Below are 16083 nucleotides of genomic sequence, written 5' to 3' on the forward strand. Positions count from 1 at the left end.
CATTAGTCTATTCAAGGATCACCTGTAATTAGATGATGCTGCTCATCAACTATCACTGGTTCCCTACTGACCCATTTATGGCCAGAAACCTGGTGTGTATTTGGTGACAATGTGTTCAAATCGAGCGTTTTTTTTCTCCTTTAAGTAAGAATGTTCACTTATTTCAGGTAGTGTAGTTATAATCCAAACATTAATCCATAATAAAAGCCATAAAACAATCATGTTATGGACTGTTTTTGAGATACACACCATTTATTATTGGGTTAAAGTGTTGTATTCATCACAAATAGACGCAAACACGTCTGAGCACTTGACAAGTTTTTAATAAAAATGGAAACATTTTACAAGGACTTTCTGGTTTAATATATTGCGGCTTATTCATAAAGAATCTGTACAGTGAAAAGGTCACAATCCACAACGAACCATTACAGGTTGTTATAACTTGAGTTTGGTGACAGAAAGCTGCTTTTGTTTCTTCTTCTTTGACGACTGGTCCTTTGCTCCTTTGATCTGACTTTTCACCTGGTCCTGCAGCTGAGTGAAGAAAGCCTGAGAGGAACGCAGAGCCTTGTCCTTTCCCTCATCCTGAAACAGAGCAGAACACATTCGGGATCGTTAGAAGGAGGTTACGTTTATGTGGGCGTTGAAAAGGTGCTCAAGACATTTGACGGCCTAAAATAGATGACCCAGTTTGTGATGGCAACATAGAGCTAACGTGTCTCAGCTGACTGCTACGACTAGAGCTTGTTTATTTGGTTCATTTAACACTTGAGTTGATTCAGTCTGAAGTGGAAGAAGTGCTTGTCCCATAATATGATATAAAATTATCAATGTTAAAAGGGCTCTATGACAAAAACATTAACTGAAAGCATTAAAAAGTGGTTGCAGTCAGAGAGATGCAGCAAATACATGCACCGATCAGCCATAACATTATGACTTCAGGCTCATTTAAGGTTCTGCAGATGCCTCAGGAAGTTCAGGGGCCTCATAAAAAAAAGGGAGCGTGCTCTCAAAAACTTTTTCACAGCAAAATTCAGACGTATCAAGAGTGAAATGACCGTGGAAATATGCGTGGCCTTGCATTCAAACGGTGCCGAATACAAAACATGTGGTGTTAAGTGTCAACAGTGAAATGAGTGTGGAAATGTGCGGTGCCTCATGCAGACTTCATCGGCTGCTGCGCAGCTACAGCTGTTGATCCTTTGGCGACACTTAGAGGTGATGCACGGAAACTGTCATGATACTGTATTGGCGACACTTTGGGGGGTGGGCAGACTTCCCCTGCTTTATATGCACCTTGATATCGGACCAATTATTTTTTCAATTTAGCATGTGTGTGGTTTTCTTTACATTTTAGAGCACAGGGACTATCGATAGAATTTGACGTAAATTTGTAAACTGTCCCGCCTCACACTCCAGTCCAGAAGGTGGCGGTAATGCAGCTAACAGTTGTTTGCCAACTGCCCTTAAAGAAGAAGAAGAAGAAGGAGAAGGAGGAGGAGGAGGAGGAGGAGGAGGAGGAGGTACTCCAACATGTGTTCTCAATTCAAAGTGATTGGGACACAAGGGAACGGTGCTTGGATTCATGTGTACGCACATTCTTCAAACATCAGGATTTTGGGTCGAGCAGCGTTTTGTGGGTTTGAGCATTAAAAATCTACACAAGTGTTTGTATGTGAGGCCCCAGGTCTTTCAATGTGTGCAGCGAGTTACAAATTAATCCAGACGGTTGGACATGTGACCGGTAGGGAGTTGGAGACGTTTTTCTCAGGTGAAAAAAAAAACAAATTATTCCCTTAATCGGACTTAATTGCATGTAAACTCGTTACTCCGACTAAAATCAGAGTTCTCATTATCCGATTAAGATAATGCGATTGTAATTCGGTTTTCACCGGCATTTACACGCTGAATCAGACTGCAACAGGATTTGATGTGATAATCCACATTTTTCCTCGTCTCTCTGTATTCACTGATACATTTCACCGTGTTTTTTGTCACTCATTTTTATGAGTTTATAGCAGGTTTTGCAAGACTTGAGATTTCTTTTTTTTTGTGTGTGGTGAATGTGCCGGTCCTGGATGTGAAGAGAACCGAGCAAAGAGACGTCAGACGAAGCGCTCACCTTGAGTATCGTGGCTTTGCCTCCCTTCGTGAGTTTCTTCAGGGTTTCCGTGACTTCGGCCTTCGAAGGCTTCTTGTTCTCCCCGGCTTTACTGGCCTCTTTGAGTTTCTGCCTCTGCTCTTTCTCCCGGATCTTCAGACGCTTCACCTTCTTCTTGTGGCGCCTCTCGCGCTTCTTGTCCGTCGAGGTCTTCTCCGTGGCGCCCAGTACGTCTCCTGCCTTGTTCTTCTCCTGGGGTCAGGTGAGAGCATTGTGAGACATTCAGCTAAATTAAACATATATTAAGATACGAGACGCGATGAGTTTGTGACGAACCTTGACTTCTTGTGGTGCGAGGAGTGTGGCGTCGCTAGTGCCGACCGGAGCCACCTCCTCCATCACAATGGATGGTAGATTAGAAACCACTTTGACCTCAGGAACAGGCTGTGGAGCACAAGGGAAACATGAATGTGATTTTCATCTCAACTCTGATGATCAATTTACTTTACACATTTCTAATTTTATGCATTCATTCTACTAAAATTCAACTTCCTTTGCACAATTTCCTTTTTTTTAATATTCAGATTCACAAATTGAATTAAAGACGTCAGCAACTTAAATTAAAATCTGAATAAAAAACAGTTTTACTAAATAAATCTATGATTCGTGACAATTGACATCCAGATATTTTAGCATATTCTCATTATTATTGGTACTTTCAGTCACTGCGTCAGATAAAACTCACAGGTTTAGGTGTGAAGTGGAAGTTGGACAGAGCGTCCAACTTTATGAAGAGTGTATCCATAAGTTTTTGAATTTCTACATGGGACGGATTCTCCTCTTCTTCCGTCTTTTGCTGAAAAAAAACAAAACAAAAAAAACAACACGTATGAAGCACGGATTCTTATCTGTCAAAGAGAAGCAATAAAAAGGAGATGATGGTCAAACCTGGTTCTGCTTGAGGTATTCTTGCTCGTAGATTTCTGCTAAACTCTGCTTGCTCTTCTCGTGGTCCAGCGTTAACCTCTTCTTGTACTCAAACACCTCCTCTTTGGGTTTCTCCTTTCGGACCACGTCATCAAACACCTTCCAGAAACACGAGTGAGTGAGGTTAGAAATCAGGCAGGAACAAGAAAACTAAAAATCTGCAGATTATGAAGCAGCAGAAGTCGTTGCTGTGACCAACCTGGTCTTTAATTCTCTGTTTGATTATGTCTTCAAGCTGCAGTGTGGTTTCCTCCGTGACAGCAGGCGCTAGAAAACAAGATTATAAACTTAACGTGTGGTTTGAAATGAAAGAAAAGAACTTCTTGTCTCGTCTTCAGCTGTAAATATTTATAAATCATATAAATCACAGGTCTTCAATAGGGAGTACGCAAAATATTTGGTTGATTAAACATTTTTATATATATATTTTTTAATATTCCCCCACAAATTTAAATACACATTAACATGAATTCAACATATTTTAGTAAAGGGATAAATGGAGGCAGAAAACATAATTTTCAGCCACCGTTTGACACAGAGCGCCACATTACACCTGTCAATCTAAGCTTCCTGGTCACAGTAGGCCCCGCCCCTATCACTGCTGAGCCAATCACGAGGCAGCATATTACACACACAGAGCCAAATGTTTGCCACCCTACTATTGCACCTGTTTGAAATAAAAAATGAATAATTGAACCTGGTTATTATCTGAAAAGCTTAATATTAGATGCAAAATGATAATAATGATGTATATTTATAAGCAGCACTAGTTTAATATAGAACACATTTTGGGGTCTTTGGCCTGAAAAACGTTGAAGAGTAACACTCACCCATCCTGGACGCCTGTTCAAACTCCACGTGCTCCTCCAACATGCTGTTCTCTGGACGAGACTGAGCCGTCACCTCCCCGGTTAACTGCCACGGCTTCTCCGCCAGAGCCGCTTTCTCCAGGTCCGCTATCTTCGCTGACATCTACCGGGTTGGAAGATTAGTAAGTGAATCATTTTTGTTGACTTGAAGAAGGCACAACTGATCATAAGGTATTGGTTAAACTTAGAGAAGTATGGTATCGGAGGTGTTGCCTCGGATTAGATAAAGAGCTACATTAATGTAGATGAGTCGACGCAAGGCTACATTCTGCAGGTATTTACAGAGGGGATTTTTAATATGTCATTCAGAGCCTGATTTATAGAACATTTTACTGCTAAAATCATGTCAAAAATTAATAATTATTTTTTTTTGGGACTGTTGACAGTATTTTGTGATTTATGAAGTGATAAAAAGAGATTCCCCTCTGTAAATACCTTTAAATCTAATACATTAACAAAATGAAACAAGAATTTTGAACCTCACTTTAGTCATTATTCAGATTTTTGTTCTGGAAATGTATGTAAATTAGTGCACATTTAAGTAGATAACTCCTCATTTGGACATTTAAATATGAATTCACAGAAAACCTGTAATGTAAAAAAAATACTTTATTTATGTAAGTAATCAACTGGAGAAGTTTCGTGGTGATATCCGACTGGTTAAAATTTAACTCTATTCACCTGTAGTGTCTCGCCTTAAATTAGCACCATTTAGAACCTGGTTACCTTTTCTTGCCGCTTCTCAAAAGACGACTTTGACTCGGACTTTGCTGAGCTCGGAGCTTTCCCTCCAAAGATGTCCTCCATGTCCTCTCCCTCGCTGTCGTCATCCCCAGAAAAGTTAAAGGTCACTTTCTTTTGAGGCGCTTTGAGCCGACTTCTGTCCTCGTCTCTGGCAAAGACGGAAAACACAAACACGCTGGAGTCAAATGGAGAACGCTTCTCCCACACACAATCACACGCGCCACATAATTCTGTTCACACTTACTCGTCGTCACCCTCCTCTTCGCCCTCGTAATCATCCTCGTCATCCATCTCTTCTTCACCTTCCTCCTGGCTTTCGTCCTCTCCATCTGACCGCTCGTCTGTTTTGGCTGGTTCCCCGTCCACAGCGTCAAAGAAGTCCTTGTACTTGAGGTTCCTGGAGCTCTTGGCCTATCAGTGTACAACAACAATCAATATATTTTCTGAACCGTCAGTGACTGACAGAAATAATCTGCGTTTTAAATACGTACAGTGGTTTTCTTTTTCTTTTTGGAGGACACCATTTGATCGAAGTCGAGCTCGTCGTCCTCACCAGACGGCAGGTCCTGGAAATAATCCACGTCACCTTCGTCCTCCTTCCCCTCGCGCTTGTCCATGTCATCAAGGAACGTCTCCATCTCCGACAGTTTGAAGAACTTATCGTCCACCTCGGAGGGAACCACTTTTGTTTTGGAGCCTTTTTTGCCGACCTCCTTCTTACGTTTCTCTCGTTTCTCCAGAGCATCCACATCAAAATCTAAATCTGAGTCCTCGTCTGAGTAATCCTCAGAAGGCATTTTCTTTGACTGTCTGGGTGTTTCCTCCTCCTCTTCATCCTCCTCCTCCTCTTCCTCATCAACATCTTCATCATCTATTGCTCCATCTTCCTCATGACCACTCTCCTCCTCCTCCTCCTCCTCCTGCACCAGCAAAGTCAATGTCTCGTCTGATAAAGCCTCATCAATGGCATTTTTAAAGTGTGTCAGCACGGCACCGTTCTGCAGCTCCAGCTCTTGCCAAATCTGCTCCTCGTCAAAGTTTTCCACGACCAGCTGAGCCAGAGCGCTGCCTGTGAAGCCTGCAGGCTCGTGAGCTTTGTTGAGGTCGTAAAGGGTCTTGGTGAGGGACGTAAAGTCGGCTGCAACTCCATCTTGAAGGCTGCAAACATAAAAACACACAATAAGAAAAGGTCAAACATACTACAAAACCAAAGAGATATTTCTATATAGACTTGGATACAGGTCTGCGGTTTAATACTCAATGAAACAGTATCATCTCATATTACTGGATAATGTTATTATAGGGACAGTTCTTGAGAAATCGTTTTTCTAAGACGCAATTTCAAGATTTTTCCCATTTGTTGCAGAGTTGACTTCCTAACCTAGAATAAAGGCCACATTTGAGTGGAGTAAAACATTTTTGTCAGTTTAAACAACACCTTTATAAATGTGTTAATTCATGAAGCACTGACACGAGAAGAGTCTAAATCTGGATGAGTTATAGTCACACATACATCCGGGTTCAGTCACTCAGAAGTTCAACTAGCTAAATCTTTTTTCTGGTGAAAATAAGAGAGACTGGTCGTTCACGTTCGTTTCCACTGTTTCTCGCGCTGGTTGCACTGCAGACTGTAGCGTGCCTGCGCGTAGCCAATGAGCAATCTCTATTTTATGTTCTTATTATTTCATCTTATCTTTAAATACAGTCTGCACACACAAAAATAGTCAAGGACAGTTTCTACCAACAGGTCATCAGACTCCTCAACTCACGATAAAAAAAAAACTAACCTCTGGACACTGAACACACAGCATTATCTGTCTGTACACTACAATGTGTAATACGACTTTCACTTCTACTTGTCACCTTCTGTAAATATGCTGTAATCGCTGTACATTTCGTGCTTGAGATTTAAGGCAATTACAATGTTGTTTGCTCCTATTGATTCACTTCATTCCAACATTTCATTACACTGTTAAGCCTGTTTTATTAATCCTGCACATGGCAAATAAATCTGAATCTGCACAATACTCGGAATACATCATTCAGTCATTTTAGATATTCAAACTCCCCAAAATTATTTGACATATCTGTTAAATCACAGCAGCTGGGTTATCTCATAAAATGTTAGATATCAGGCATCGAAAGAACAGCCAAAAAATATCTGTTACAGATATTACTAGCAACAGCAATTAAATGCATTACAGTAAAGTGACTGAAGTCTGACCCTTCGATATGTGGACTGAAAAAAATAAAGGAAATATGTTAAATGGAACAAATAATATATTGCCTGAGACTTCAAAAAGATATGTTCACTAGAAGGAGGAGTATAGTGAGGAACCCATACAGTATTAATCCAATCTATGTTATTAATCTGATATCTTCATATTCATTATTTTATAGTGTTATTTTGTTTTACTTCTTCTTTCTGTCATTCTAGTCTACGTCTCCTTTCTTGTGTCATAATTGTTGTGTTCCTATAAGCACTACATTGTATTATAAAACTTGAAAAACAGCACATATGTTTAATATTATTCTTTATTTATCATTTGGAATGAAAGTGAAATAAAAACTGTTGTTTTTTTTACTTATGTTAGGTACCACGTACACACCATGCTTTTATATGCACAGACTTTAAATATGCTGCTAAACCGATATAGACTCAGGGAATTTAATGAAGAAAATGGCGACTTTTTTTTAACCACATACAACACAAACAATAAAAGTATGCACTAACAGAGACTAAATTAATAATAAATACCCTCTTAAACCCTCACTATAATACTTATTATTCCCTGTGATGGCGTGATCCTAACAGTGGAGTTAGGGCAGTTAGCTTCCGGTTAGCTCGCTACCACATTTCTCTACAGAGACGCAACAACTATTTTTTAACAACAAACACAACAACACAAAAAAATCTTGCCTTAAAAACTTCTCCGGCTGTGCGGTGTTGGCGTTTATTGTCTTCACGCAGTCCTCCAGCACACTCCACACATCCCCACTAGCCATGGTTCCCCCCGACATGTGTGAGAGCGTCGTGTGTCGCAGGTAAACAGGCTCACCGAGGAACTGAGCCGCCGCAGTTCTTTGGTTCCGGGGAACAAACATGGCGTCGTCCGCGCTGAAGGTTGCAGGTTTGTTTGTGTCAATAATTATCTAACTATTAAATACAAGCTGCGGTGAGTTATAAGAACAATATTCGGCCTCTTATTTCACATCGAACGACACGCAGCACTGGCCTGCAGAGTCTTTGAACGTAACACAAGAATGTTCACGTTACATTAGGAGTTTGTGTCACTGTTGTGTTTGTGTACATGGAGCTTCTTGCTTTTTTTGTTTGACACGTGACAGGATTCAGTTTTTTTTTTCATATGAGGACATACAAAGATCATTTTACTGAATGCCGTTTAATTTGATTCCAGTTATAGTGAGCAAATATACCGATGTTTTCTTTTCATAATGGTGCAAACTCATAACTTTTGGAGTATTTCATTAAAAATTCAACCAAGTGAATGTGAATCAGTCATTAAATTCATTCTGTGCAGCCAAACACTGTTCACCTCCACATTTTCTTACCCATTAGATATTCGACCGGATCCCTGATAGCCAGGAAATATGTGTAAAATTAATTCATGCTGCATTTAAGTGTCCATTTGTTGGAGTGGTAAACTGTAAAAATGAAGTGAGTTTGAATTTGATCATGGATCTCGCTACAACTCTTCTCTCCACATGTATTTCATTTCTTCAGTGGCCGCATCTCCAGATGTTCTCGAGTCCTTCTACCGAGGGCACATTCAACCACGGCGTCCCTCCGTCAGGTCGTTCCCGGGTCCCTGTGGAAGCTGGGAAGGCTCAACCACATCGCCATCGCGGTCCCAGACATGGAGAAGGCCACGGCTCTGTACCGGGACGTCCTGGGCGCCACGGTGAGCGCCAAGGTGCCCCTGCCCGAGCACGGCGTCTACACGGTGTTTGTGGAGCTCGGAAACACTAAACTGGAGCTGCTCCACCCTCTGGGGGAGAAGAGTCCCATCTCCGGCTTCTTGCAGAAGAACAAGTCTGGAGGGATGCACCACATTTGCATAGAGGTGAGAAGTTGCTGAGAAGTCTCAACAACAATGACTGCGCAAAACATTTAAAGATGGCTTCTCTCCAGACACGTGTGCACGTAAACCAGCTTTCATAATAGAACTCGGTGACATTCTGAAATATGAGGAAATGCACAGGTGTTGGATCACAGGTGTTTGTGTAAATATGAATTTAATAAAAGACAGAATAAATAAAAATAACAGGACATTTATGCAACAAACTGCACTTAATCCTAAAGATTCTCTTAAATTGAAGACTTCACAGGTTCACCACTGCAAACACCTTTTAGTTTAGCAACTATTTACCACACATGAAGTCTTGGAAACTTCCACAAGGTGCCACAAGAGGGGGCTGTTCACATGCACTGTTTTTTCTGAAAGCATTTGGTTTTCTAAGTATTTTTACATATTAAAGAAGTTGACAACAGCCACTAGCAGAGACGCTGTCATTGTTGCACTTAAAACCCAACACAACATGTTGCTGGGTTCCACTTAAATGAAAATACACCTGTCACCTAAAGATGACTCAGGCCTCTTATTATCAGCTTTGGACATGAGTTGTAGTTGCCTGCACACCAGCCGACCAGCCGCAGTGTTACAGCCTTCAACTTGTGAAGTGATGTGAAGGATTTTCACACAGTGTAATGTTGTCGTTGTTTTTCTGGGGAACCTGGAATTTATGAGAATGCTGCTTTCATACGTTCCACAAACCAAACTCTGTTGCAGACCAAAGGGGGTGTCGGACCTCTGATGTACATGCACCCGACCCTTCACTTGACCTAAGAGGAAATGTGATTCATCAGACCAGGCTTCCTTCTTACATTGCTCCATGATCTAGTGAAGTGATTCACCGTGTGATCTTATACTTTCCTGTGGAGCTATGGTTGCTCATCTGTTAAGGTCCAACCTGCAGCAGGGAGTGTGTACACTGCAAAAAAGGAATTTTTTGAGAAGAAAAAATCCTTGTATCAAAGAAATACATCTTATATTTTTGGTTCGGAAACATATTTGTGCTTATTTTAAGAATTTTTGTCAAGCAAAAACAGCTTAACTCATTGGCAGATTTTTCCTTAATACAAAATGATTTGATTGAATATAAGAATATTTTGCTTCTTTCTAGTAATGGATCACAAACTTGACTGGGTCTGCCTCGGATGCTCGTCCTATGGCATCGAGAACAAATTGACCAGGTGGTCATAACGTTATGGCCGATCAGGTGTGCAGCAGACCAACTTGGAAGAGCTGACAAAGTTTTCCTCTGTGCTGCAGGTCGACGACATTAACGCAGCGATCGCCGACCTGAAGGCGAAGAACATCAGGACTCTGTCGGCGGAGCCGCGGATCGGTGCTCACGGGAAGCCGGTCATGTTCCTCCACCCTAAAGACTGTGACGGCGTCCTGGTGGAGCTCGAAGAAGCGTGAACACCGTCGGGTCCATTCACATTTACTGTATGAATTCCAATAGTTTGATAATCACAGCGACGACTGTTGTTGTTGTAGCAGTTCTCGTTTTGGATGCGTTTGTTCCTCAGCGCTGATCTCGACTTTCCTGTTTAGTTTGGGAGGAAATTACAGTTTGGTGTGTGTGTGTGTGTGTGTGTGTGTGTGTGAGTGTGTGTGTGTGTGTGTGTGTTGGACAGTTTCCATAAAGTGCCAATGAACGATTGGTGATTCTTCGATTGATCTGTTCGCCTCCGTGGTACGACACAGGACATAGAAGATACAGGAAGAAACAGATCTCACTTTCATGTGGATGAACTTTATGTAAAACCAGAAACAGCTTTTGAAGTGAGAAACGTTAAATAAAGTCAAACAAGTCTGCATGTTTTTTGTATTATTTGAAGAGTTTAATAAAGCCTACTGACGTTATAATTACATACACCAGTCAGCCACAACATTATGACCACTGACAGGAGAAGTAAATAACATCGAACCATTTAGTGATAATTCAGTTTTCTGCTGGGAAACGTTTGGACCTGTCATTCATTCATGTGGACATGTAGCATCCACCTAGACCAGACCCCATAATGTCATCATGTTCTGCCTCATTGGCACTGATACTGTCTCTTGAGAATATTTACATCCAAATAGTTGGAAAAAGTTCAAGACCAGTTTGTCAGTGGCTCAAAAGTAATTTGTTTGTTCTCTTCAGATTAGGACGATTATCATTAAGTAATTGTCCTCAGGGTCAAATCTGACCCGTCTTCGAATGTTTTTACGTCACACATTTTATATTAACGTTTGCCGAAGTTGGCTAAATAATCTGTTATATTTCATAAGTTTTATAAATAGTCAAACAAACAACTGGAGGACAAAAGACGCATGATCCAAGACAAGCAAGACAATACGAATGTAGATATATTTTGATGAACAGCTAAAATAACTAGAAAATAAATGAATAAATGTGTAAATGTCCAAACATACTCTCTTGCCAAAACATTAGGTACACTAGTGAAAGCAAATTCTAATTTAACCGTTCAGTACAACATCCTCAAGCTTCACGACTGTTTAGTTTATGTTGAAACAGATTAAACTGAAGTAAACACTAAAGTGTCTCTGTTGTTCATCTGAATCCACTGACTCAGTTGCACAGTTGAATCATCAGCTGTTACACAAATTCTGCGAAGCTTCGTTAGTTAGTGCAGGACTGTTGCATCAGCTAGTGTGTCTAATGAACTGGTAAATGAGTATAAACCCTATTCTGGCTCATTTTTATTTATCTATGTATGTATTTTGAATCTTGATACTTTTAGATCACCACCAGAGGGAGCACAATTTAACACAAAACACTGAACAGTACATAATTACAAAAGAAAGGAAACCTCCATGACTCAGACTCAAACGAGCCAGAAATCTCCCTGATTACTCTTTCATGACTCTCAGGAAAATAAAATCAATCTACATCCATGTTGTAAGTTTGAAACAAATCATTACAATCCTGACCCACACATGAGTAGAGTGTATACTTTTTTTTTTTAAAAGACCACAGAGTCTGGAAAGTCCCGTAATTATGTCCTGCACATTCAGATAAACACAGTGATTATTTTCCTGCTGAAACTACCAAAAAACTGTTGCTCAGTTTGACCTAAAGACCAACCATTTATTTTTGACCTCTAATAACGAGATTAGGGGATTTCTCTGAGGCCTGTTATTGTGTCTTAAATTAAATGTTACTCTGGTAGGTGACAGGTGACACTGAGAAGCTTCACGTCTCAGCGCTGGCGCCCCCCAGGGGTGGATCAGCTGGTCCTCTGGTGCAGTCTGAACCAGCTGGAGCTAAACCTACCCCTCCCTATCAGGACCATTATCACAATAACTCTTCATTAAGTGCATATTCTCCTGAAACCCGAGCTTTTATTTGCTACGCATTTTTCCAAGGTATTTGGGATTAGTGAGTGACTGAGTAGTATAAAAACTAAGCATCATCTTTCAACAGGAAGTAGTCTTTAAATATCCTCATAAGTGGACGCTAAACCCTCCCAGACAAATTAAATGGGAACAGGCTTTTGCAGAGCCACTAGGACTTTGTTCCACACAGTATAAAAGGTTTATATCCATTATAATAAAGTCATCAACAATGTGTGACAAATTATAAAACAATTTAATACCTGAACAAACGAGTACTTGCTAATTAGCGATGTTGTAGCTCGTTGCTGTTTATAAAATTTATTAAATTTGCGTTTCGCATCAAAAACTAGAAACGTTACAACCATAAATAAGTTTCTACTGTAAAATGTTGAGGTTTTGTACCTCATCTACCTGTTGGATCAATGTGATTAAATGTACATTGTCATGTTTTTACACTAACTAGCGTATGCTACCACTACATGGCAGACTAAAGCGTCCACTAATGAGGACAATGGGTTTAAATAAAGCAGAATAAAACCTAAAACTTAATGTCTCCATATGAGGACACAGGGTCTGTTCAAGTTCTTTGTATATACACTGTATCTGCTTCTGCCCTTTATTCTTTTATTCTGGAGGTCTGATTTATGTTCTATTCTTTTTACACTTTATTTTTTACGCTTATTTAAGTGTTTTGTCGTGAACCATTGAGCACAATTGGCCAATAAAGCTGATTCTGATTCTTTTAAGTTTCAACCTAACGCACAGTTGTGTTTTCTCTCAACTAAGGGAAGTGAAACAGATCGTTGAAATGTTCTACTATTTAACAAATGAACAAGATCACACACACACACACACACACACAAAAAAATAAATAAATGAATAAACAATACCATTCAGAATCCAGAGGGTTTGGTTTATTTGGTGTGATTAACAACTCCTGGCATTAAGCACGTAAAATATGTAGAAGTGCGTATAGCTGATAAAATAAGAGTGAGGAGTGGGAGCTAAATGTAACAACTCACATGGGGTTATAGAGCTGACATGAGAAGAAGTTTCGATTTCTAGCTGGTGTCATGCAGGTGGCTTAACGTTCCAGACACACACCTGGAAGCAACATACAAATATACACATATATAGAAGCTGCAAGTGTGATCTGGAGGGATTTAACTGCTCTCTTTGCCCATGGTGTGCTTGTCGAACAGGTACTCGGCCATGCCGTTCTGGGGGGCGCCCATGCGGCGCAGGTTGGTCACCCAGTCGGCCAGCTCCTTGATGGACTTCACCTGCTCGTCAAGGTAGTGTGTCTCGATGAAATCGCACAACTGCAAGGAGAGAAAAAGGTTCGTTAAATGAGAACTGCTCTGCCTAAATACTGTAAACTGAACAAAAGGTTGTGACGCGTATTAAAAAAAAAAAGGAAGTGCACTGCTTAAACCTCAAACCGGCCACATCAGGGTCTGACAGGTGTTTTTCACTTTTAGAGGAAATGTGCAGATTTTGTGGGAAGTTGCACAGAACACAACAAATTTGCACTTTAAGTTTTAAAATTAGGGGGATTTGCGTCGTCTCCAACTGAAATGCTAGTTTTTTTTACTCACGTGTGGGTCGTTGTGCTCAGAGCAAAGCTTGTGCAGGTCCAGCAGCGACTGGTTCACGCTCTTCTCGAGCTGCAGGGCGCATTCGAGAGCCTCGACGCCGCTGCCCCACTCGTCCCTGTCGGGCTTCTGCAATTCGAACAAGGTCAAATCGACGATTATTAATAAGCCGTATGAGTTCAATGGTCACTTCGGCGAGGGGGGTTTTGCGGTTTAACGTTTTACTCGTGTTTCGAGGGGTTGTGTTTGCGTGTCTGAAAAAGATAAGCGATAAAACACACCCACGCCCTCTGTATCTTTTTGGCCACGCGCTTCCCTCCCATTGTGGATTTTAACGATAGCCCCGAAAACAAGCAATCACACACCCTTATTTTCACAGGGCTTGTACCTTGACATCTTGCAGGAAGATTCTTCCTCCCCTCTGGTTCTGCACTTTCATCAGCTTCTCGGCGTGCTCGCGCTCCTCGTGGGACTGATTGCGGAAGAACTTGGCAAAGTTGTGCAATGCCTGGTCGTCCCGGTCAAAGTAGTAGCCCTGTGAGGTGGAAAGAGGAAAAGATCATTCAGATTAATAACCAAAATAACCTTTCATACAGTCAGAAAATAACAGAAAGTAGAGAATGAAATAAAATCTAGTGACTAAACCGTTTTGTGCTGAGAATATATGCAAATGTGAGAGAGGGGGGAAAGCCGACATGTGACTCACATGTTTGTCTGGGCAAACTGTGTACTCTGTCCTTCCTCTGCACATAATCTCAAAGGGAACTTTGACCTCCCTTCAAGTACTGACCCACAAAACATTCATTTATTTCCCCTCAAACATCTGACGATTAAAACTTCCTGATACGGTTAACGACGGCTTATATGTGTGTTTTTGTTTTGTTTTTTTTCAAATAAACACCTGTGCTGCCACCTGTTCTGGCTGCGTGGAAACGCTCTTCCAAGTATGTAAAACGCACAAATGCTTTGTTGGCACACTAGCTCCACTTGGACACAGCAAGAATGAGGATGTACTTGATACTAACCCACAGCTAAGGACACATAAGGAAAACAAAAAACAAAAAACAATGTAGCCTATTTAAAAGTACGACACTTCTTCATTGACAAAAACGATCAAAGTGCATCAGTTCCCCTTTTCTCGCAGACCACTTCTACTTGCACTATCGCCCGTTCCGTATTGGGTTCATCCACACGTCTGTGTTTGCTTGCGCTGACTTTGTCGTTCCTTTATCTCTGGAAACTCACCATGGACAAGTAGACGTAGGAGGCGTACAGCTCCAGGTTGATCTGCCTGTTGATGGCGGCCTCGCAGTCCTGGTGGTAATTCTGTCTCACTTGGGAACTCATGGTTCTGAAACACAGTTATAGTTTAACTGAGACATGATGCTGATATATTTGGATTTTCAATGACAGGCTGGAAAAAAAAAACACATGGTTGTCACATGAAGCTGTAGTAAAACTAATGTAATGATTAAAGAATCATCTGGTTCTTTTTATTGTACCTGTTTAAACACAAGGATTTTGTATCAGAGCATGACATATAAAAAAAAACAGATCACATGATTTTATTGCGGGAAATGAATCTAAAAATAAGATGAAATCGATTGGCTCATGTAACATCTGGGCTATTGTATTTCACACTGCACTCTGTTATCTCCTGAATCATTATGACCAGGCTTGGTAGAAATACATTTAAAGGAGTGTTTTTGTCAGGAAAATTAAAAGAAATCCCCAAATACAACTCCAAAAGTGGTTCTCCAGGTTTACACAACGTTGGCACATTACGCGTGGGTTTAAGCTAAGATTTATTACAGTGTTCCTAAATAAAGTACAGCTATTTTTGTTGTTGTTGTTTTTTTTATGTAAACATCTCACTAAGGCTGTTTCTACTTGTGTGCCAGGCCTGGCGCAGAGAGGATTGCGCAGATGATGCAGCGCCAACTGTGCCAAGGCCACATTGGCGCAGTTGACGGCCAAGTGATAAACAAAATAGGTCACACAAAACTGGCTGTCGTTGTCAATCTACGACGAAAGAGAACTATAAAAATTTGCTCTTACCTTTTTGATCGTGGTAGATCTTCCGAGGAGGGCGAGGATGTCCGAGATGTGAGCAAAACAAACAGTTAGCTTAGAGGCTAAACGTGTCTTTAAGGATAACTCAGCGAGCTGAAGTTTAAATGAAGTAAAAAGTTCGCGTTGGTGTTGCGGTTGGATAGTCTGAGCGATCGAAGAGACCGAAGCGTTGGGGAGACAGCTGAAAGGTTGCCGTTCAAGCACTGTTGAAGCAGGTAACCTTCACCGTCCGCTAGCGATAAGAAACACCGTGTGACTACTCGCCTTCGACTGCGACACAT

General features: G+C 41.0%; 3 protein-coding genes across 3 annotated transcripts; 1 reads left to right on the forward strand and 2 right to left on the reverse strand.

Annotated features, from left to right (window-relative positions):
• Positions 1–305: 305 nt before the first annotated feature.
• On the reverse strand, positions 306–7814 carry mphosph10 (M-phase phosphoprotein 10 (U3 small nucleolar ribonucleoprotein)). Its single transcript, XM_047580766.1, has 11 exons — positions 7622–7814; positions 5193–5859; positions 4946–5112; positions 4684–4849; positions 3919–4060; positions 3288–3355; positions 3050–3187; positions 2847–2957; positions 2438–2545; positions 2123–2353; positions 306–585 (listed from the first exon to the last, which is right to left on the reverse strand). The coding sequence occupies exons 1-11, from the start codon at positions 7804–7806 to the stop codon at positions 436–438; spliced, it is 2133 nt and encodes a 710-aa protein (XP_047436722.1). The 5' UTR covers positions 7807–7814; the 3' UTR covers positions 306–435.
• Positions 7815–8375: 561 nt separating this feature from the next.
• Positions 8376–10609, forward strand: mcee (methylmalonyl CoA epimerase). The gene is made up of 3 exons (XM_047580775.1): positions 8376–8380; positions 8447–8786; positions 10056–10609. Exons 1-3 carry the CDS (start codon positions 8376–8378, stop codon positions 10206–10208), a joined length of 498 nt encoding a protein of 165 aa, XP_047436731.1. The 3' UTR covers positions 10209–10609.
• Positions 10610–13026: 2417 nt separating this feature from the next.
• On the reverse strand, positions 13027–16083 carry LOC125005417 (ferritin, heavy subunit). The gene is made up of 5 exons (XM_047580768.1): positions 15788–16083; positions 14975–15080; positions 14118–14264; positions 13733–13858; positions 13027–13456 (listed from the first exon to the last, which is right to left on the reverse strand). The coding sequence occupies exons 2-5, from the start codon at positions 15074–15076 to the stop codon at positions 13298–13300; spliced, it is 534 nt and encodes a 177-aa protein (XP_047436724.1). The 5' UTR covers positions 15077–15080; positions 15788–16083; the 3' UTR covers positions 13027–13297.

The sequence above is a fragment of the Mugil cephalus genome, chromosome 3 (assembly GCF_022458985.1).
Source record: "Mugil cephalus isolate CIBA_MC_2020 chromosome 3, CIBA_Mcephalus_1.1, whole genome shotgun sequence".
Lineage (NCBI taxonomy): Eukaryota > Metazoa > Chordata > Actinopteri > Mugiliformes > Mugilidae > Mugil > Mugil cephalus.

Excerpts from the sequence above, each read along its gene's own strand:
- mphosph10 (XM_047580766.1), bottom strand. The coding sequence starts at position 7,806 with ATGTTTGTTCCCCGGAACCAAAGAACTGCGGCGGCTCAGTTCCTCGGT. Across the intron at positions 4,061-4,683 it reads TTGAGAAGCGGCAAGAAAAG|ATGTCAGCGAAGATAGCGGA; the intron begins GTAACCAGGTTC and ends CCAACCCGGTAG. Across the intron at positions 3,188-3,287 it reads AACAGAGAATTAAAGACCAG|GTGTTTGATGACGTGGTCCG; the intron begins GTTGGTCACAGC and ends TGTTTCTGGAAG.
- mcee (XM_047580775.1), top strand. Across the intron at positions 8,787-10,055 it reads TGCACCACATTTGCATAGAG|GTCGACGACATTAACGCAGC; the intron begins GTGAGAAGTTGC and ends TCTGTGCTGCAG.
- LOC125005417 (XM_047580768.1), bottom strand. The coding sequence starts at position 15,076 with ATGAGTTCCCAAGTGAGACAGAATTACCACCAGGACTGCGAGGCCGCC. Across the intron at positions 14,265-14,974 it reads CCTACGTCTACTTGTCCATG|GGCTACTACTTTGACCGGGA; the intron begins GTGAGTTTCCAG and ends TCCACCTCACAG. Across the intron at positions 13,859-14,117 it reads TCTTCCTGCAAGATGTCAAG|AAGCCCGACAGGGACGAGTG; the intron begins GTACAAGCCCTG and ends TTCGAATTGCAG.